Genomic DNA, 24,575 nt, shown 5'->3' with positions numbered 1-24,575 from the left:
TCTGAGCTTCTCTTGCTCAAGGCTAGCACTCTCTTTTTTTGATGTTGCTTTCCAAAAGTTTATGATTTGCTTGCTGTGAAATTCCTTGGATTCATCCCATTTGGGATACTCAAGTGTCTTGCATCTGAAAATAATATCCTAGGTGATGTTTAAGAAGCTTCCAACTCTTATAACTTCCCATTTTTCTTTCAACTCCCTCATCTTTTCCTCTGTTTCTGAGTTTTTCCCACATTATTCTTTTCTGTCTTCTTCAGAATGGGTAAATTTGATGATCTGCTCTCACTAATATCTTAGTCTTCCCTACTGTACTGCTGAGCTCATCCAACAAGATTTTTTTAAACTTATGTGATTTATCTTTCCAGTTCTAGAATGTCCACTTTGTTCTGTTCTTGTAACTACTTTTGTTTTGCTAATATTTTTATGCTTGTTACAAGAGAATTATTAATTACTTGTTGAATTGTTAATTACTTGCCCTTAATTTCTTACCAGATAATTCTACCATGGGATTTACTTCAATGCTGGTATTGAGGTAAATCATTTTAACTGTGATTTCCTAGGTTCTGGGTATGAATGGTATTCAGATACTTTTCAGCCCAGTGCTGGTGGCTCATGCCTACAATTCTAGCTACTCAGGAGGCTGAGATCTGAGAATCATGGTTTGAAACCAAGGGGTCAGACAAGTCCTCACAACTTTGATTCTGACTAACCAGCAGAAAACCAGAAGTGGAGATATGGCTCAAGTGGTAGAGTGTCAGCTGTGATAGCACAACAGCTTTGAGTTCAAACCCCAGTACTATCATACATACTGGGAGGTAAGGAGGTAGGTAGGTAGATAGAAAGGTAGGTAGGTAAGTAGGTAGGTAGGTAGATAGATAGATAGATAGATAGATAGATAGATAGATAGATATTCTTTTACTAAAAAGATTATTTTGAATTTTGGCTAGTCTGGTAGGAAAGAAGTGATATTGCACTATTACTTTAATTTGTAGTTTCGTGTGTAGTAGAAGGTTGAGCTTAAACCATACTTTCATCAACATTCTTTATAAATAAAATGTCATTTTAGAATATCCTTAAGTAACTTAGTTTTACAATGCATGCAATTTTATAATGTTAGGGTTATTTCTTTGTTCCTGGACTTGAAATATAAAATAGTCCTCTTTATTTTTCCTGGTACCAAGTTTAGAACTCAGGGCCTTGCCTTTGATCAGCTTGCTTGCTCAGTGGAAAATTAAATGATATCTTTTGTGAACTATCTCCTGAATGTGTAGAATTCACTCTAGAGCACTGTAGGCAGAATCTATGCTCTTACTCAAACATTAATGAGTCTCTAGTAAAGCTACACCTCAGGTTTCTTGCTGATTATTTTACAGACTTCTCTGTATGAACTGTCCTCAAAACATGATCCTCTGGATCTCAGCATCCTGACCATCTAGGATTACAGGCATGAGCCAGCCACTAGCACATAGCTACACACACACATACACACACACACACACACACACACACACACACACACACACACGTATATATATATATATATATATATATATATATATATATATATATATCTTCTGTACTGTTTCCTCTTTCTTCTTCTGATATATTTTCCATCATGGATGGTACTTATCACTAATTGAGTTAATGTTAAGTATGTTTCTATCCACTTGGTTTCTCTCCATAGAAGATGAACATTTCCAGTTTTATTAAATGACACATCAGAAGCAATTTTTGTGCTTTAATGAAAAGGATAATTTTTGAAGCAAAAGTTAATTTACTTTTGTTTTTAATATTTAATATATTTATAAATTATAGAATTTCTATTAATTTAATGACATAGTTACAATCTAATAACAATGCTCAGTTAGCAAAACTCATTCACCAGATCTATAATATCTGTGGTTATTATTCTTATGCTAATAAGTTGGTTCAGCTTTAAAAGAGCCTCATTAGTGTTCCAGGCTTGATAAACTTGTTTACAAATTCACATTAAGATTTAATGAGTGATTTTAGGAAATGCATTACTCAGTTATTGCAAAGTTTAATTAAGAGGGTTTAAGATGTGATTATATAGGCTTATCAATTTTATTTACATTTATATTATGAACATGTGATTGTTATTACTTGACATGTGCAATGAATATATATGATTTCTTGCTAACTATTAGATAAGCTATCACAACACAGGTGGTAAGTGACAAGCATGGAAAGTCTTCAGCCATTCTCCAACACTCTCATCTGCCTCGTATGAACCCCTCTTTTTCTGTTTGTACAGATGCTTCAACTGTTTTTGTAAGCTCTGTTAATTCTGAATGTAAGAATCTAAGAAAGATATGGAAGAAAATGCCCATTCCCACATCCACACAACATAGTGCATATTGTTTCAAGAAATTCACAGACCTCTTCAGGCCCACCAGAGACCATTGAGGACTTCATGGTAGCATCTCATCGTTTTTCTATCTATTTCTCCACATTATCCTCATTCTCCACATTCACAACTACCTCTACTTCCACAAACAATGGGAAATATCCAGTTAGGGTAAGGAGGGAAAGCTATAAGCTGTAAGTTACCCTTTCTGTGAATGAAATTTTATTTGGCAGATGCCTCATGACAGACCTTTCTTCCTTCCTCCTTCACTCATGTCTATTGATAGATGTGTTTTGACAACAACACAACAATCAGATTTTTTCTGTGGAGTCTGGAATGTCACTCTGTATCTGAATGTTTAGGATTGTTAAATTATAGTCATGGTCATTACTACTTAATGGGAAAGTTAATACAATGATTATAGACTCATGATTTAAAATGTCTCCCCAAATTACGCTTATTCGCCAATCAAACCTAATGCAATGTGAGCTTTTCATAAAAATTCAGGGATCTTGTTTTATATTAGAAGATAAGAGCCACCCATAATTTATCACTGTTTTCTACATTTAGTTGGAGCACTTGGGTACGCTTTGGTCACTTTTTCCCATTTAATTGGTAATAATCTCAACATATAATTTAGAGAAAACTAAAGCTGGATACAAGGAGATTCTACTAGGACTGGAGAAAGGATTGCCCTTTACTGAGCCTTCCAAGGGGAATTAGCAGTTACTGAAGCAAAGAAGGAAATGGAAGCAGTGGTATTTCCAACAAATAGCCCTGTGATTATTAACTGAAAGCAAAATGAAAGTCAAAATTTCTATATTTCATATTTAAAGACCTAAATATCTACCAGTGAATAAAGATAAATGTGTATTGAGTTCTGTAAGTCTGGTGTTAAAAATAAAAATTACCTTCATTGACAGGTAAAATTGAGCTGGCATTTTTCAAAAGAAGATAAGTGAATTTTTTAAAGTATTTTTCTTCTCCTTATAGAGGACACTTAAGCTATTTAAATAATTTTAAAAGTTATTTCTCATGGAAACAGAACCATGTTTCTAGATGCCTTGAGCATATTAATGAGTAGTCTGAGCCTTTTCTCCATCAGCCAAGTGATACATCAAAGCAAAGCACCCAAAAGCTATTACATTTTATAAAATACAATTTTCTCCTTGGGGAAAAGATTATTGGTTGATGCTTAATTTCTCTTTGCACAGGAAAAAGTCTTCTGTAATGGCCAACAAATGACACCCATGAAAGTTCAAGTTGCTATTACTTTTTTTTTCCAGTACTAGAATCTGAACTCAGGGCCTTGAACTTGCTAAACAGGTGTTCTACAACTTGAGTCACACCTCCAATCCTTTTTGTCTGTAGTTACTTTTCATGTAGGGTCTTACATTTTTACCTAGAATAATGCTGTGCTGTGATCATCCTATCTACAGCCTCCCACAATCCCACAGTTGGGACCATAGAAATACATCACGAAAACCAGCTTATTTGTGAAGACAGGAGTCTCATTAACTTTTTGTCTGAGATGACTTCAAACTGTGATACTCCTGATCTCCTTCTCTAGAGTACCTGGAATTCATGACATGAGTCTCCAGGCATGGCATTTTGTGACATTTTAATGTGTTTTCTCAATCTTGTATAATTCATGACTCCATGATTTGCCATCTCAATGTCCTCCAAGTTTCCATTTCTGTGTTGAGTCATTCTTGTTAAGTTGGTATTATCCCCAAATGGTAATGCTGAATATGATTTTTCTAGTAAGTATTATCTAGACATTATAGTGATCATGTTGGAGTAATCTACCGACCAGTATTCTAATGCTTAGGACAAATCTCCTGCCACCATTTTGAACATCAGAGTTCTAAGTAAAATGGGAGTTATATGAATTTGAAGTTCATGTTCATAAATCATAGTAATTTAAAAACTAAGGAATGCTAATGATTATATTCAATCATAGTTACCAATTATAAACTTAAATTGTTCCAAACTAAGGTTTCCCTTTCTTTATGTTTATTCTACCTCTTATGGTCTTATTACACACTTTGAGTTTTCTTCTGTCTCATAACTACTTATATCTTTCTACTATGTAAGAATTCCCCTTTCTCTAATTCCTAATAGCTTGTCATTCACTTAAAGCAGGTCTTGACTTACAGATTGTAACATTGGAATTTTATCTCTATTTTTTTTTAGTAGCACAAATTTGGTGATTTCCTAGATGTGAAGAAGAAAACAACCAAAACCCCAACCCAAGACCAAGACTAATAACGTCCTATTTTAAAACGGAGCAATTGTTTCACTGACAGATAAAATTCTATGTATCTATTGTGCACAACACAATGTATATATATGTATGCATATATATATATATATATATATATATATACACACACAATTGAGAATAATCAAGTCCAGCTATCATTATGATATTAAAAGTCTAACCATTTTCTCTATAATTGCTATCAAAATCTTCCCTTGGTTTATTTTGTGCTTGCCTTTCAGTGATCAGTAAGAGAGAATCTTACAAGACATCTCATCTCACCTTCCTGCAGGGCTACAGCTGCTCTCTTCACTTTCCCATTGGTCATTTTTACTTCTGGGAACAGGGGGCTGCAGCATTTCAGCAGCTAGTGGGTCAGCATCATTGTCTTCTCTTCCAATCCATTCTCCAATCACACGGGGCCTCAGAAGAGAGGAATTAAAAGCCACTGTTTCCTGAGGAGAAAAAAAGAATGTGCTGCCTTAGATTGCCTTTTCTTCTTCTTACGCAGGAAAATAACCTTGCCTAGAGTTTTGACTGTTCACACCAAAATATTCCTTTTTCTTTCTAAATTGATGTGAAACATAGTTCAGTCCATTGGCACTCAATCACTTCTCCTGTATTATTTGTTCTAGTTTTTAGATGTCTCTGTGATAGAGGATCTGAGGGCCAATCTCGGATCTGGATCCAGAAGACCCCCTGTGTTTTCAGAAAGAAGGGGTGGGCTCAGCAATCATGGTAGAAGGAAGAGAGTGATGTCAGCCTCACATAAAGAAAGAGCATAGTTTTGCCACTGGGAAATGTTAATTAATTTCTCTGGAGGAAATTGCAGTGATGTCAGGGAATAAAAACAAGAGGGCCAATGTCCAAAAGGGTGCATACGAAAGGAATCCAGACATTCATGGATACAGGAGAAAGGTCTAAAGCAAAGCATTATTGGTGACAGATAAATCATTCAAAAAATCATTTTCCATAATTGTGAAATAAGGGGATATATTTATTCAGTTGGGCTATGCAGCTATGAAATAATACTGCATGATATTACATAATATTGAATATGTGATTGCAAGGAATAGCAAGTAAAAAGGGGTAAGTTATAAAGCCATGCTCCTAAGATAATTTAATTTATATTTAAAAAAGTCAGACGGGTCTATACTCATCATTTACTCTCTGATACATTCATTTCTCTTCATTCTCCAATATTTATGAAAGCTTATTTATTAAAACAAACTGCTTCACATGTTAGACAAAACAATAGTAAGTAAAACCAGTATTTCAGCCTTATCTGAACGGAGGACTACATGTGATTTTAATTTCTTGAATTGGTATTCTGTATGTCTTTCCAATACCACTGGCTAGCCAGTGAAATACATAGGTGGACCTGAGAAACATGTGCTTTGTTTACATTATCTTAAGCGAAAAGCTTGTATATTAAGAGAATCTTGAAAAATTCCTTTAAAATTTGGATTTATGGTGTTCTGAGACTTCAAAACTCACCGAACATGCAAATTCAACACACACAACATATTCTTAATGCAATGTTATAATATATGAATATATAATGCAATATTTAGTTAATATATAAATGTAGTATTAAAACATCATATGATAAGATACAACATTCATTCATGTTAAAAGCTCTGGAGAAAATAGGAATAGAAGGAACATTCCTTAAAATAAAAGACATATATGACAGACCAATAGCCAATATTATACTTAATGGGGAAGAACTACAACCAATTCTCCTAAAATCAGGAACAAGGCAAGGATACCCACTGTCTCCACTCCTCTTCAATATAGTCCTGGAAACCTTAGCCAGGGCAATAAGGCAAGAAAAAGACATTAAAGAGATCCGCATAGGGAAAGAAGAAGTTAAACTATCCCTTTTTGCAGCTGACATGATACTATACCTCCACGATCCCAAAAACCCCATCCCCAAACTTTTAGAACTTATAAACTACTTCAGCAAAGTAACAAGACAGAAAATCAGCCCACAAAAATCAGTAACCTTCCTTTACACTGACAATGCACAAGCAGAGAGGGAAATAAAGGAAGCAACCCCATTCACAATAACCCCCCTCCAAAATAAAATATTTAGGAATTAACCTAGCCAAAGATGTAAAAGAATTATTTAATGAAAACTATAAAAACGCAAAGAAAGAAATTACAGAGGACACCAGGAAATGGAAAGACCTTCCACGGTCTTGGATAGGCAGACTTAATAAAGTGAAAATGGCCATACTGCCAAAATTAATATACAAATTCAATGCAATTCCTACTAAAATCCCAATGACGTACATTTCTGAAATACAGAAAACAGTCCAAAAATTCATATGGAAGAACAAAAGACCTAGAATAGCCAAAACAATTCTAGGCAAAAAAGACAACATGGAAGGGATCTCAAAGCCAGACTTCAAACTCTACCATCATAACAAGCACATCCTGGTACTGACACAAAAACAGACCCGCAAACCAATGCAATAGAATAGAAGATCCAGAAAAAAAAACCACACGCCTACAGTCAGCTGATATTTAATAAAGGAGCTAAAGACATAGAGTGGAAGAAACACAGCCTCTTCAACTACTGGTGCTGGGAAAACTGGGCGGCCACATGCAGAAAACTAAAAGTGGACCCCAGCCTATCACCATGCACTCACATCAACTCAAAATGGATTAAAGAACTTAACATCAAACTTGAATCTCTGAAACTACTGTAAGATAGAGTAGGAGAGACACTTGAACTTATAGGCACAGGCAGGAACTTCCTGAACAGAATCCCAGGGTCACAACAAATTGGAAAGAGACTGGACATATGGTACTACCTTAAAATAAAAAGGTTTTGCACAGTTAATGTTATAGCAACCAAGCTAGAAAGACAACCAACTAACGGAAAAAATATTTACCAGCAATATATCAGACAAGGGGTATTAAATATCCAGAAAAATATTTACCAGCAATATATCAGACAAGGGGTTAATATCCAGTATAAACAGGAACTCAAGAAACTAATCCCTCCCAAACCTAACAAACCAATTACTAAATGGGCAAGGAAACTAAAGAGAGACTTCTCAGAAGAAGAGATAAAAATGGCAAAGAAACACATGAGGAAATGTTCACCATCCTTGGTTGTGAAGGAAATGCAAATAAAGACAACCCTGAGATACCACCTTACCCCAGTCAGAATGCCCCACATCCTAAAGTCAGCCAATGACAAATGCTGGAGGGGATGTGGAGAAAGAGGAACCTTATTACACTGCTGGTGGGAGTGTACACTTATACAACCACTTTGGAAAGCAGTCTAGAAAGCTAAATATTGACCTGCCCTATGACCCAGCCATACCACTTCTAGGCATCTATCCTGAACAACAGGAACCAGTATACAAGGACACATGCACCTCCATGTTTACTGCAGCACTGTTCACAATAGCCAAGATATGGAAACAACCCAAATGTCCCACCACAGATGAATGGATCCAAAAATTGAGGTATCTATATACAATGGAATATTATGCAGCCATTAGAAAGGACAAAATAATGGCATTTGCAGGGAAATGGATGGAACTAGAAGAAATCATGTTGAGCGAGGTAAGCCAAGAGCAAAGAGACAAATGGCACTTGGTCTCCCTGATAACTGGATGTTAAACCCAAAACATAAGATGATACAACAAAATTAACAAGACTCAAGAAACAAAGGGCTTCCACTCATCTGGTCGAATCACCACTAAATAACCCCATGCTACTAATCACATATATGGTATAATGTACACACCAGAGGGAAACCAGGAGGAGGACACAGAACTAGAGGGAATCAGGGTAAAACATACAACAGTGGGACCCATCAGCTGCACTGGACATTGATCAAAATGAACTAAGCAACTCAATGGCAGCAATGGGAGGGAGGGAACTAGTGGGAAAGAGGGAACAGCAAAATGAAAGAAATGTACATATCACCCGATATGGAAGAAATAACTGTATTGTCAAAGCTCATAGAACTCATAAATGTTATAGACCACGATAGACAAGTTGCCCCATGAAAGTTAGAATGTGTTTGTGACTTTAACTAAGCATCACTATCCCACAACACTATGAAATTTGGGAAATTTATGTAACCACTTAATCACAATAAAGAATTTGAAAAATAAAATAATTACTAAAAACTCATGAAATGTGACTTGGAACATTTTTGATGAACATCTCTTCAAGTGACAGACATAGCTACACTTTCTAGTATTGATTTAATCTATATGGAAATATAACATAAATTTTCCTAAGATTGTATAACTTCACTAGTCTGAGCTCTGTCCACATTTATTTCTTCCTTGTGAGGAAGACCAAGCAGTCTCATGGATTTCAGCTATGAAATAATGTAACCAAGATAATATCTTGAAATAATTGAACAGACACATTCACCTACCAAAATTAGTAGCATAGCATTAATGAATAGCAATAAAAATCAACTATATTGATACAAGTCAAACATGTTCACTTTTGAAATCAGATTAAGGTAAATTTAGTAAGAAAAGCATATCTGGTCAGAAATTCTCCCCAAAGTATGGCCTCACCCACAAGAAGCTCACATATCCAAGAAGCTAGCTCTTTATCCAGTCTACTCTTAGAGGAAATTTGCTCTCAATGGCAAATCTACAATGAGATCCACTGTGTTCACCACAGGTTATATACTGTTATAACTGAATCTTAAAAGGTCCCCAAAGGCCATGTATTAAAAGCTTGTTTACCAGCCTGTGGTGTTATTGGGAGATGTAGGAACCATTAAAAAATAGGGCCAATTGGAAGGAAGTTCAGTGGCCAGGAGTGTGCTCTCAAAGGGGATATTGGGACAGACCTCAGCTCATCCTCTTGTTCTATGTATCCCAGCCACCATGAGGTGGACAGATTTGTCTTACCCTGTACCATGATGTTCTGCTTTACCATAAGACCAAAGCAAGGAAGCCAAGTGACCATAGACTGAACACTTTAGTAACTGCAAACCAAAATAAATCTTTCCACATTTTTAGCTTTTGACAATTAATTAATGAATGTTATTTTTAATCTTTGAATCCATATACATATATATTCTGAAAGGTTGCATACAGTGCATTTGAACAAATTACCTCCTCCACCATATTCTCCTTTCTTTCCTCCTCCAGTTTTCTAACAGTTCTTGGTGGGTTTTATTATGCTGCTCTCATGTGTGTATGCTTACATGTATGCATGCATATATGTATATATATGCATACATACAATGTCCTTCAGCCCTCAAGTATTTTTGTCAGAGCTACAGAATGTTGACTAATATATTTCATATATCTAGTGTCTTTTAATAAAAGTGGCTGTTCATCAAAGGCTGAGATTGTATCTTAAACACTTTTTCCCCTCCCTAATAACTAGCAAAATTCTGATTGACAAACTAAACACAAAAAAGATGTACCTGAATTTAAAAATAATTCCAGGCATGAAAATCAATGCATAAGTAGTGAAATACAAAGAACTGTCCTATCTATTCATTAGTCATGGAAATAAATCCCTGAACAAAACTGATTAACATAATATTTTAAGCCACATCAGTAAAAAGTCTATATGATGAGGAGGAAGAGGAGGAAGAGGAGGAGGAGGAAGAGGAGGTAGTGGTGGTGGCACAAGACCTGCTTTGAATAATGACGTATTTGTTATAAATTTACAGCCTTATAATAAATCACTTGGAACTCACAAAAGGAAACTTATACAACACTTAATCCAAACACAAGAATACATTAAATATTTGACAGGATAATAATCTAAAAATACTCTACACCTGTGATAAACTAATCTACAAACAAACTGAGTTAGAGATTACTAAAGTAAGCACATAGTTCAAACCTCTTGCTTATAGATTTTTATTCCTCTGGAAGAAATAGTGCAAACGGTGATGGCTAGTCTCTCAGCAAATGGACATAGTGGTAAGGGAAATTTTGTTTTAGTATTTAGTGATTTACCTTTAACACTCATTTCTGTCAAAAAATTCAACCAAATTCAAGCAAAAAGAAAAGTAGAAGAATTTTGTATTAGTACTCAACATGTTAAGCCACAGTATGCGAAACAGAAAAAGAGATTTTTTTCATAATTATTACTTTTTTTAGAATACAGTTGGTGAGGAGGAGTTTGTTTCTATCAGGTTTTGTTCATAAGTTTCACCTTTATTTTCATACACATTTCATATCATCAACTATAAACAGAGTGCAAGGACTACAACATGGTTTTATTGTACATTAAATTAAGATGGTTAATTTTAGGATATTTGTAATTTGAAAATTAGGTCACTCTTGCTTATTTCTCTCTGCCCAATATAAGAAGTGTAAATAGGGAGCTAATCTGCTTTGCCTCTGTAATTTCCATAGAGCAGATGAGGCAAGTCATGCAAAAGAGAGGGAGAAGAAAAGAGTAACCAATTCTAAAATGAGTAGATGAGGTCAAGTCTCAGAACTCAAATTCTGTTTTGTCTAAAATTTGCTTACAGAGGCTTTCTGAGGAGTTGAAGTAATTTTGATCATGCATACTTAGAAGATTGTACAGGTGTATACTCTTCAGATATTTCAGTACCAATTTCTTTATTCTAACTATTGTCTCCTCTATCCTCCCAGTTCAATTTACTTGTAGTTCCCACACTCACTGCTTTCTGTGAAATGATCTCCTATTATAAAATTTCATTCTCCTTTCTGATGAGCATCTACTTCCTTTATTTTACTTATTCTAGTTCCTTCTCACTCTACAAATTACCAATTCTAACAAAACCAGCTGAATATATGTTATGGGATGGTCCATAATAGAAATCATTTTATGAAATACAGATTAGGATGTCCTGTGAGCAAGTTAAGCAAGTTTTATTAAATTTGAATACATTTTTGATTGTTTTTCTACTACTGTTTCTATGAGTATTTGTACCGAGTTTGATATCCAATAATGCTAGATGAAATGGGATAAGGTGCCTTTAGTGCAAAGCCAAACAACAAGACTTCAGGAAAGGATGGGAAAGTTATTGATAAGGAAAGCCTGTACCCAAAGAGGAAAAGTGTGGGGTAATGGCAGCTACCCTAAGTTTAAGCACAAGTGTGTCAACAGCTTCCTGGCAATCAACAGCCTCTGGCTTAATGATCATGCCACTGGTATCTGGGAGATCAGTGGTGCTCATGATCCTGACTTTGGTCTCCTTATGTCTATGCATTTGTCACGTAACTTTAGAGCACCTCTCATAGAGGCCTCTCATATGACTTGCTTTAGCCAACAGAGTAGATAGAAGTTATCATATGCTACTCACAAGCATAGGCCTTCAGAGAGCATGTGAGCTTCCATTTACTCTCTTTCATCCATACCAAAGTCATGAGAAAGACGTCCCTATGATACTCCACTGTCCACAGAGGTAGATGAGAAACCCTTGAACCAGATCTGAGCGTGGATCAGATATAAGCTGCAACTATTGATAAACAGCCATCCCCTCATAAACATGAGGAATTTCTGTTGGGATCGATCTGTTGAACCCATGCAACCAGGAACTAACATAAATCAGCTAAACCAGAGAAGCCACTGGCTTTTGGAGAAAATTGCTATGTGGTATTGCTAAATAAAAGACAATTACCTTCCACTACCATTGGGATATACTAACAAATGGAAGCAGTGGAATAGTAAGGAAATTACAAGGGTGATAAGGAAAATGGATACTAGTATCATATGGCAATAAAATGTTTTATGAAATTGCCACTTATGGCAACTTGAAAAAGTGTATGTATCCAGTAGATTTTGCAAATTGAATATTGAGATCTCCAGGAAAATTGAATATTGAGATTTTTCTGGAGAAAGCACATTTGTGCTTCCCATTAGATACAAATTTCTTGAAGAAATAAATGAGCTGAGAAAATAACTGGCTAATTTGCAAGCAAAATTTAGAGAAAATGTTTAGAATTTTGTGAGATTTCTCCTCTATAGCCTGCCCATTTACCTAAAGATCTGTTATTTTAAATCCTAGTGAAAATAATAAACTCATGGCTCTGACAGAAATATAAGGAATCAGAGTAAGTAAATAAATAAGAATGTGACTATCACACTCCCTATTAAAACTTCTGAAAAAAGTTAACATTATATCTATTGGTTCACAACACCTGAAATAATATAAATAAAATCTAGAAAATGGCAGTCATGAAAAATTTGGTATATGGTCTTCCTATTAAAAGAAAAGGAGGGAAACAAAGGAGGAGGAGGCAACAATGCTTGATAAGAAATGTACTCATTATCTTGCCCATGTAATTATAACCCCTCTGTATGTTATTTTCACAACAAAAAAAAAAAAAAGAAAGAAAGAAAAGAAATCCTAGTCATTAACTCCTGTTGTCACTGAATTTGATTCCAGTGCCCTGCATCTTGTATATACATTTTTCTAATTTGGGGAGGGGAAGGAAAAGAACAAAATGCTGAAATAAGGATACAGGTTGACCCATTGTAATAATGAGATGTACAAGACACTATGTTGAAAACGAACTTTACAACTTTGCAGGAGGAGGAGGACAGAGGAGTTGGGGAGGTGGGGAGAAAGGGATAGTAGGGGAAAAACAAAGGAGGGGGTAACAATGCTCCATAGGAAATGTACTCATTACCTTACTCATGGAACTATAACCCCTCTGTAAAGTATCTTTACAATAAAAATGTATATTTAAAATAAAAAGAAATGTACTCATCATCTTACTTATGTAACTGCAACCCCTCTGTACATCACCTTTACAATAAAATTTAAAGAAAAAAAAGAAAAGCAAATACAAACAAAATCAGAAAATTATTAAATAGTTGGTATTTCTAAAAATATCAGCCTATAGTAAAAGTGACTGAGACTATTCAAGATGTCCAAAGCCCTTTGAGGTTTTTTTTCCTTACTGTAAGGAAGCAAGCTGAGGAAGTTTCTCAAAGGCATCTTTGTTAATAGAAAGAGAAGAAATATCTAGGAAGCATACCAATATCTGTACAAAAGAATAAATGGGGATTCCTTGGAATCCAGTGGACACTTCATGAGTAAAATAAAGAAATAACATCCTATCCTCTTAGGATAGGAAGAACTAATTTCATTTGCCCAGCAGAAATTGGAGTTGCTATGAACCAGCGAGTCTATAAATTTCCCCCATTCTAATTTTCTAATAGGAATATTTAATGTAGTCATCACATCCCAGTCCTATCATGATATAGAAATAAAACTAAACTACCACTCATGCATAACCATTAAATATGGAAAATTCAAGGGATTTCAGAGACAGCTTATAAATTAATGTCTGTTCATCAAGTTTACTAAATTCAAAATAACATTTAAAAATCATTTCAGTAGTGTGTATGTCAGCAGATCTAAAATGGAAAAAATAAAAACAACACTTGTAAGTGCAGCCAAAAATATAGGGTATTTGGAACCAGGTTAAGAAAAATTAGCTTAACCCACAAAAATCAGTAACCAACACTGTATCAAAGACCAGTTAAATGGGATAGCATCAAACTGAAGAGTTTCTGCATGGCAAAGGACATAGCAAGATAAATAGAAAGCCCACACAATTGGAGAAGATCCTTACTAGCTATGCATCAGACAAGGCCCTCTTAGCTACAATATACTTAGAGCTAAAAAAGTACTCCCTTCCTGCAAAATAAATCCTCAAGGAAACAACCCAATTAATAAATGGTCTAAAGATTTAAAAAGAGACTTCTCTGAAGAAGAAATAAGAATGGGCAATAGACACATGAAGAGACATTCAACATCTCTGGCCATAAAAGAAATGCAAATCAAAACAACATTGAGATTCCATCTCATCCCATTTAGAATGGCCATTATCAAGAAAACTAACAGTAATTGGTAAGGATGCTGGAAGGGATGTGACCATGGTGGGAATGTAAACTTATTTAACCACTTTAGAAAGCAGGATGGAGATTCCTCAAAAGACCAAATATAGAGCTTTCCTATGACCTAGCGATCCTACTCCTGGGCATTTATCCTGGGCTGTCATACTCCTGGGCTGTCAGCACAACCATGTTCACTGCAGCATCATTTACCATAACCAAGATACAGAATCAACCCAGATGCCCCATAGTGGCTGAATGGATCAAGAAAATGTGGTATACATAAACAATAGAATTCAATGCTTCCATCAGAAAGAATGACATTGCCCTTCATAAGGAAACAGAAAGACTTGGAAAAAAGTTATACTAAGTGAATTAAGTCAGATCCAAAGAAACAGGTTGCACGGTTTCTCCCATTTGTAATAATTTAAATGTGCCTATAAGTCAACCCAATGGATAGTAAAAGACAAATAATTACACTTGGACATGATTAATAAATAGGACTCTAAACATTCACACAGTGAGGCCAAAGGAGGATATTCTTAGGAGAGGATTACAAGGGCTCAATAGCTATGTTTATTTGATCATATAAAATGATCTTTACCGAAATGAACTCCAAGAAATAGAAGCAAGAGATTTTTTTTATTGTACTGTTTACAGGGTTTTTTTCCTTTCATTTTTTTCTTTGGTTTATTCCCTTCTGTCATTGTTTTTGATTTCTGTACTCTTCGCTTGGTATATAAATTTATCCGATTTGAGGCAGGGAAGGGGAAGCACAGAAACAGTGGGACAAAGGATGAACCAATTTAGCAATGACAGTCACTAGACACTATACAACTTTGGCAGAGGGAAGTTGGGAGGGAAAAAATAGGAAAGAATGAAGGAGAGAATGACACTGTTCAAAAAGAAATGTACTCATTACCTGACTGATGTAACTGTAACAACTCTGTACATCACCTTACAATAAAATTTAACAAAAAAAGAAGTAAATGTATGCATAGAAGAAAAAAGTTCTTTTATGAGTTGAAAAAAAAGAAAAATTAGCATTCTCTTTTTGAATGCAACATATGGTTTCATGATAAAACTTGGTAAATTTTAATTAAAAGTCAATGGATTTAATGTTCATAAAGTGACTCTGGATCAAGAAGATGTCAGTTTTCCCACATCAATATTAAGCACAACACAAAGCCAAATACAATGAATAAACACATGAGCCAATGGAAGAAGACAGAGGCTCAGGTTCATTTACGATGGAGGCAGCAAGGACCCTGGCAAGGAGTAATGCATGGGGAGCTCGTGAGTTCCGACTTCTTGCCATGCTTTTTCAGTATCATCCTTCCACCCATCTAACTCTTTTTGAAGGATATTTTCACCTTGATACAAAATTGCAAAGAATAATAAAATAAATTCCTATTACCCACATATTTAAAAAAAAATCATTTATCAATTCATGGCTAAACTTACTTTGTCTTTCTATTCCCTTTCCTGCCCTGATTCAGTCAAAGTGAATCCTGGTCAGTAAATCATGCATTTGTAAGTATTCCAGTATATATTTCTAAAAGAGCACAGTGGCTTTTTCATGAAGAAATGTAATACTATTATCTTACCTAACCATAAATAAGCAATATTTTGAATGTCAATAAAGATTTAGTTTTTAAATTTCCTGCTTGCCTTAGGGAAATTATCTATTTGCTCAAGTTGTACTCTAGGCAAGCCTCCATATTTTGCAATTGACTTTTTCAGTATTTATTTTTCTATGTTTTGTTTTGTTTTGCTTCATATTTTGAGACAAAATCTCACCACCCAGAATGACCTCAAATTTGTGACCCATCTACTTCCATCTCCCAACAGCTGCAATTATAAAAGTGTGCCAATGTGCTGACTTTTCATACGACTTTTAATCTATACTATCTACACTCTTCCTTTGCTTCATTTTCTCTTGTAATTCTTTTTTTCCTTTTGTTGTTGTTGCTCAAAACCCCTGAATTTAGAAGATTTTGTCCTGAAAGTTTCATACAATGTGCACATATTTTTTTGCACCCTTGTGATGTGGTGTGAAGCATTTCTCGACCCTTGTATTTTCTGCAAATTACTAAACAGATCTTAAGGAAAGTTGGGGGGGTTTTTGTTGTTTAGTTTTAGTTTTAGTTTTTTTGTTTTTTGTTTTTGTCAGTTGTGGGGCCTGAACTCTGGGCCTGGGCGCTGTCCCTCAGCTCTTCAGCTCAAGGCTAGCACTCTACCACTTGAGCTACAGCACCACTTCTGGCTTTTTCTGCTTATGTGGTGCTGAGGAATCGAACCCAGGGCCTCATGCATGCGAGGCAAGCACTCTACCACTGAGCCATCTTCCCAGCCTTAATGAAAGTTTATTGTTGTTTTTTTCTTTACCAATACTGCTTCTGAGAGAATGATCTAGTTTGCTCCAGAAGCACCTAATTTCTATAGTTTTTCATCAGACATGTTGGCAACCTCTATATTATGTTATTTTGATGCATTAATTGACCACCATTAAAGGCTAAATAGTGATTGTCTATTTTCATAATTTCATCATCCTTTATCTACTACTTTGTTTTTTGTAGGTCATGGCACTTGAACTCTGGGCCTAGGTGCTGTCCCTGAGCTCTTTAGCTCAAGGTTAGCACTCTACCACTTAAGCCACAGCACCACTTCCAGTTTTCTGGTAGTTAATTGAAGGAAGATAAGAGTATCATGTACTTTCCTGCCCCTGCTGGCTTTGAACTTCCTCAGATCTCAGTCTTCTGAGTAGCTAGGATTACAGGCACGAGCTACCAGCACCTGGCCATTATAATACTTTTGTAAAAGGAAATTTGCTGACATCTAAAATATTTGGTTACCCTCAAGTGTAACTGGTAAAGTTTGATTATTTTCCTTTGCTTCTACCATATTTTTAAAGTAATAATTTTTGATATCTATCATTCTCCAAAGATTATTGGTGAGGACTTTCTTGATGATTGTGTGGACATCATGATATTTGATAGAACAGTGCATCGCAGTGATTAATCTTACTCATTTAAAAATTTCAAATTTTTCTTTTTCTTCTTTTTTTTTTTTTTGTCGTGGGGCTTGAACTCTGGGCCTGGGCGCTGTCCTTGTGCTCTTCAGCTCAAGGTGAGGGCTCTACCGCTTGAGCCACAGCACCACTTCTGGTTTTCTAGAGGTTTATTGGAGATAAGAGTCTCATGAACTTTCCTGCAGGGCTGGCTTTGAACCACGATCCTCAGATCTCAGCCTCCTGAGTAGCTAGGATTACAGACGTGAGCCACCGGCGCCCGGCTAAAAATTTCAAATTTTTCTAGTGGGAGATCTCTTTAATTTACTTCTGGTGTCTTCTGATAAAATCTTGAAGGGCTTTGATAGAGTTTTTGCCTTCAACCTGATACTCTAACAGCTGTTTCTTTTTTCTGCTCCAGACCTGCAATCATCCATTGTTCCAGAGCACTTTTATTCCCTTTATTGTGAAATAATATTTAATTATAAATTTAATGAATATTATAAATATTTAATTATGAATACAAATTGTTATTGTGTTAGTAATAATAAAGCTAAGAAACAGACATTAAAAATTTTTTACATAACACAAAGACAAGCTGCAAGTAAAAAAAGAATTTCTGTTTAACCTTCACCTGGATTAATGATCAATGTAGCCATGTTAACATGATTGGTTGATATTTTTCATTGTCATTTTGCTTTATCACTTGTATATATGGGAATATTAGTGTATATATAAGTATATAAGCATATGCATACAACTTTCCCATAAGCACTTTTTACAAGCAATTTAAAATTTTCTGTTTTATTTAAGTTTTCCACAGAAATAACTGATTGTAAAAAAATTTTCAGCAAATTAAATCCTCATAATCACTGATATTGTGGTTCTTTGTCCTTAATCCTTGAATTTAGGACATTTTCAGAATATATGACTTTATTTTTATAGGATTGAAGTATGATCATCAAAATGAGTACTTGACAGACATTTCCTTCTTGCTACATTCTAGTAATTTTCCATTTCCCCACACCTAGCCTAGACAACTTCCATTCTATTTCTATTTTTTTAATAAATTGAACTGCTTTAAATACCGTATATAAATAGAATCACATGCTAATTGTTTTTCTGTGACTGACTTACCTCATATAACCTAAACTCCTTAAGTTTTATCCAGGATTCACGCTTAGACAATATTTTCTACTTTTGAAGGCTGAATAATATTCATTTCATGAATACTACATAATACTTAGTTTTCAGTCACTTAACAACTCAGTAGCTTTCCCCAATCTGTGAACCATGATGACATGAGTAGGGATATACAGACATCTCTTAAGGATCTTGCTTTGAAATGCATACACAGATATAAGATTGCTTGCTCAGATGGTATCTTAGTACATGCCAAGTGGATAACAAACTATCTTAGCCTGGCTAATTTATAAATTATAGACATGTACTCTCAGTGTTCTGAAGGCTGGGAAATCCAAGACCCAGGTTTCAGAAAAATCATTTTCTGGCTCAGTCTGTGTTCTGCTTCTCAGGCAGCAACTTCCTGCTGTATAGAGGAGGAAAGGGTGGACACTGTGTCTTCTTATGGCACATCAGGAGCAGAGGGCCAAACAGGCTTCCTCGTCAGAGAATGAATTCCTGTCATGTTGGAGCCCTAGTATAATCAAGCCAATTCTTAAATCTGTTACACACGAATTCTGGAGAGACTCAAACGTTAAAACCACAGTCTACAATGATTTTATTTTAATCGTTTTGTTTTTGGGGTTCGGCTGTGGGGTCTGAACTCTGGGCCTGGGCACTGTCCCTCAGCTCTTCAGCTCAAGGCTAGCGCTCTACCACTTGAGCCACAGTGCCACTTCCGGCTATTTTTCTTTTTTGCTTATATGGTGCTGAGGAATCGAACCCAGGGCCTCAGGCATGCAAGACAAGCACTCTACCACTGAGCCACCTTCCCAGCCCCTATTTTAATTGTTTGAAAAACTGCTTTGCCATTTTCCACAGTGGTGGCATCATTTTGTATGACTATTAACTATGCACAACTGTCTTAATTTTCTCCACATTCTTGCTAACAGTTGTCACGTGTTCTTTTCATGTGTGTGTGTGTGTGTGTGTGTGTGTGTGTAAGAGAGAGATTATAGAGGATTATAGTAGCTATTCTAATACATGTGAGAGAGTATCTCACTGTAATTTTGCTTCAGATTGTCTAAGGATTATTGATGAGGGAGCATATCTTCATATGTTTGCTGGCCATTCTTATATCAACTTTGGGGAAATGTTCATTCAAGTCCTTATATTTAATCAAGTTATTTTCCCTTTGTTGTTGAGCTGCATAAGTTCCTTATACAATTGCGATGGTATGCTCTTAACAGATGAATTATTTTTTAATGTTTCTCTCATTCTGCATGCTGTTCTTTTACTCTTTTGGCTCTATCCTTTGATGCACAAAAGTATAGGAGCATTTTTGAGGCCAGGTGTGGTGGCTCACACCTGTAATACCAGATAACTGAGAGGCAGAGAACAGGTTGGAGTCCAGCCAGCCCAAACAAAAAAATTAATGAGACATCATCTCCATCAAGAAACTTGTCATAGCACATGTCTGTGAGTAGCATAGGTAGAAGGATTTTTGTCTGAAGCTGGTCCTACAAAAAAAAGGAAGACCCTCCCTGAACAAAAACACACAAAATGGGGGCTGGGAAGGTGGCTCAATGGTAGAGCGCTTGCCTTGCATGCCTGAGGCCCTGGGTTCGATTCCTCAGCACCACATAAGCAAAAAGAAAAAAAGCCGGAAGTGGCGCTGTGGCTCAAGTGGTAGAGCGCTAGCCTTGAGCTGAAGAGCTGAGGGACAGTGCCCAGGCCCAGAGTTCAGGCCCCACGACCAGACCCCCCCCCAAAAAACCACACACAAAATGAACAAACAAATAAAATACTAGGGGCATGGCCCAAGTGGTGGAGTATCTGGCTTACAAGAGTGAGAGCATGAGTTCAAATCCCCATTCCACAAAAAAAGAAACAAAGATTTTGAAAATACCATGATAATTAACATTATACAGAATTTACATTGGCTGATGCCCCTAGTTCAAACCCAAATACCATAGGCAAAAGACAACATATAATATCTGCTTCATGAAGGACAAATGGCAGATGATTTTCCAAGGATTCATTATGAGGAATGGTTAGTTTCTCATGAATACTTGGGTTTTCTGTGGCTGTGTGAGGGGCCAGTAGTGACACAACTGGAATGACAAAGAGAATGTCACACTGAATTCTGTGTAGATTTAGATTGTTCCTAGAGTTAGTTCCTTCTCAAATATTGTCCCAAAACTTTGAAATAGTTCATACTTTAAACCCAGGATATTTCTTCAATTGGCGAACAACAGTATCTACACGTGTGGCAAGAATATGGATGCAGTCAACTATGTCCTCAAGAGATAATAGGAGCAAGGAGACCAGGGGAGGATAAATAGCAGTTGGAGAGAAAAGAAGACACAAAAATGTGGAAATAAACAAAAATATGACCAGGAAGTCTATGAAGTCTAGCTGCTTTACCCAATCATTTGTTGAACAGAGTCTGAGTAGAGAAGCAGGACATAAGGCCAAAGTTATACAGATGTGATCCACAAGATGGAAACCTAATTCCAGTCTCAGAAAGAGATGAAGTGTCTCAAGCCTGTAATCCTAGCTCCTCTATTGGGAAATGAAGCTGGGGGAATGCGGTTTAAGGACATAGAAGTTCATGATCCTCCATCCCAACCCAACCAATGCCCAGGATAGTGGCATGCACCTGTCATCCACAGTACGGGGAAGCATCCATAGGAGAATTGAAACCAAGGCATAAGGCAACAACGAGGACTAAAAGGAGCTGGAAACATGGCAGAAGGGGTAGAGAACCTGATTTGCAACCCCAAGGCCCAAAGTCGAATCCTCCATACTGACAACAATAAATAAATAAATAATGATAGACATGTAGAGAGATAGATAGGTATCAGCACCTAATTTGTCAGTTAGCAGAGAGTCTTAGAAATATTTTCCACTGGATTCTGAATTGGAAGATTTTTCTGTTGGCTCATCTTAGGTAGAGTTCCACGGAATCAGAGGTGGAGGAAGTGATTTATTAGGGAGGTTTTCTCTTGGGGAAACCTGGAAGAGAGCAAAGACGGCAGAAGACAGTGAAGAAACTCAGCAGCAATGTGAGAGGTCAGCTGAAGACTACACTCAGCTGGATCGATTCAGAGCTCTGGAATGAGGGTGCCATCTCAGCGGCTAATTTCAGGGCATCCTTGGTGGAGGGCCAACCCCGGCCTCTGTCATCAGCATGGCTCCCATGGAGGAAGTGAGGAAGTTGAAATAAGTCTGGGAGGTGGACAGGGGCAGATGGGATGGGAGAGAAGGACAGAAGGGGTGAGTCTGGTCCAGAACAGCTGGACACTTAAATGGACATGTTAAATTGCAGCACTTACACAAATGTTTGACATTCAGAACATAAAAGTAGAGAAATAAATAAAACTGTCAACCTACATTCATATATTTTATCCATATTCATGTATATTTTTCATATAGTCATATGAACTCATACATAGACACTACCACCACTTAACCAAAGAAGTAAAGAGCCTCTATTGAGAAAGTTTAAAAAAAAAATGAAAAAGAAATTGAAGCAGATTTAAGGAAATAGAAAAACCTCCCATTCTCCTGGGTGGGAAGAAGTAACATATAAAAATGGCAATAGTTCCCAGAGCAATGTATAAGTTCAAGACAATACCCATCCAAGTCCCAACAACTTTCTTTAAAGAAATAGAGAAAGCAATCTTAAATTCAGATGGAATAATAAAAGATCCAGAATAGCAAAAGCCATACTTAGCAGGAAGAACAATGGTGAAAGAATATCAATGCCAATCTTTGAAATCTGTAAATCAGTCTTAATCTCCTGGATTTTAGGAGCAGCCTGCATTTTGCTTTGCAATCAGGAAAACTCAGGATTATGTGCTTCATGGCCACAAGGGGGAGCTGTAAGACAGGCTCTCTCACTCAACCAGCGTGCTCTCCAAGCAGGCAAAGGATAGTAGCTGTGAGTCTGGCTGGAAGCCTGGGATTCCTTTGTGTTATTTGAAAATCACACAGGAAAGTAAAGTCAGTTTGGGTGCTTTCCTTAATGAAACTGAAAAGTAATAAATTTCAGCAAATTCCAGAAGCTTTTTGTAGGTGAAGGAAGATGGGCTATCATGTAATTGTATTATAATAGTATTCCTCTAACCGAGGGCTGGGAAGAAAATAGGTATGAAGAGAAGGATGTGTCCGGAGCAGGCTTCCTGATCAAGTGGCAAGGCATTCAAACCAATTTCAGTACAAAAATAAAGTGCTTTAGTATACCAGACACAGTGCACACACCAAGGCCACAATGTTACTCAAGCACAGGAAATAGGGAACAAAGCGCATCAAAGTCAGACACAACTCTAGACCAGCTAATGTAAAATCAGGAAGCCAGGATTTTGTGGCGTATATAGGAGGAGGGAGGATCTAGGAATGATGATGCTTATATCTTTGTATTTACAGTGATGGAGACCATAACTGCAAGAGAAAGGATTATTAAGCTCCTGCACATTAGGAAAGTTATGGTTTATGGAGTACACACAATGGACACACAGAGATATGAGCAAAACCCAGACAGAGAAGGGCAAGGGAATACATCTGCCTCTGATCACACTTGTTAGGCATAGCCCAAATCTAGTTTTGAGGAGTTCTTACAGTGAGCAATTAAACTAAATTGTGGGTATGTGTGTGTGTGTCTATGGTAGTCCTGGGGTTTGAACTCAGGGCTGGAGGGTTGTCCCTGAGCTTTTTGGTTGTGGTGGTTGTTTCTCAAGGCTAACACACTATCACTTGAGCCACAGCTTACAATTCTGGCTTTTTGAAGAAAAGGGTCTCATGAATTTTCCTGTCCAGGCTAGCTTCAAATTGTGATCCTCAGTTCTCAGCCTCCTGAGTATCGAGGATTACAAGCATGAGCCACTGATGCCTGGCTAACCTAAATTTAATATTTGTAATTTTAATATTTTTAGTATTTTGAAATTAGTTTACTAAAAGGAATTCATATTTAAGAATATATACATACATGTTTAATGAGTCAGGAATGCAATTGTCTTCCTGTTTGAGGTAGAATACTGACTTTATTGTGTTTGGGGAAATGATACACTTTCATATAGTAATTTGCTATTTTAAAATGCCATGATATATTTGACCCCAGTTTTGTAAACCACATTGCAATATATTCTTTGTCTAGAGAGATATCTCCACCAAACCCACCCAGTATGGATGGTGGCTATTTCTATGTACTTTCCCCTCTTGAGCCCATTTCTGCTGCCCGATTTTCTTTATCTAGAGAAAAATATCACAACAGATAAAATAGAGAAGCAGACAGGAAAATTCTGCCAGTTTTCAACTGAGCCACATATTAAAGAGGCTTGCAAAACTGTAAACAAGATTACTTTCTTAATAATATTTTGTTTTGGAAAAGTATTCCATAAATACGTTATTTGGGCAAGTGTAAGCATAATCACCATTTTTTTTGCCAGGTGAAATTTTTATCAGCTTTATTAGCTGATATTAGAAAATATGACAAATATAAATAAACAAAAGCTTTAGGGGGCTTTTTAAAATAAATTATAGGAATTATAAAGAGGTTCTGAGACACCTTTCCTCAAAGAGAAATTCTGTCCTAGTGACTGGAAATGTACATCTCTTGTGAGTATCAACCCATATAAGCATGTTTAATAGACAACTCAAAATACATAATCCTAAAGAGAACTCTTGGTGTTACCTCCAAACTGACAAACTGGCTGTTGGTCCAGTTTTTCCAGGGTTGGTCAATTGTAGCACACTTCTCTGAGATGTTCATTTCCCAAAACTAGCAATAGTCATTGCCTAATATTCTCCACAACTCCCCACAGCTGTTCCAATAGCAGTGTTATATATACTACTGTTCAAATATAACCCTACACATGCTGCTATCAGCGCTCACACTACTACCACCTGGCTCAGACAATCATCAGAGTTTCTTGGTTGTGAGAAATTATTTATAAAAAAATCTGACCTTCATGAGTAAG

General features: G+C 36.3%; 1 protein-coding gene across 1 annotated transcript in view; it reads right to left on the bottom strand.

The window, feature by feature from the left end:
- CUNH8orf34 (chromosome unknown C8orf34 homolog) overlaps positions 1-24,575 on the bottom strand; it is a 347,290-nt gene that overhangs the window by 217,321 nt on the left and 105,394 nt on the right. Inside the window, exon 6 of the mRNA XM_042666515.1 lies at positions 4,911-5,083. Coding sequence (XP_042522449.1) covers positions 4,911-5,083 — 173 coding nt within the window. The remainder of the gene's footprint in view (positions 1-4,910; positions 5,084-24,575) is intronic.

The sequence above is a fragment of the Dipodomys spectabilis genome, unplaced genomic scaffold, assembly GCF_019054845.1.
Source record: "Dipodomys spectabilis isolate Male_0828 unplaced genomic scaffold, ASM1905484v1 ptg000015l, whole genome shotgun sequence".
NCBI lineage: Eukaryota > Metazoa > Chordata > Mammalia > Rodentia > Heteromyidae > Dipodomys > Dipodomys spectabilis.
Note: the sequence above shows the minus strand (reverse complement) of the source record. Positions and strands in the feature narration are given on the sequence as shown.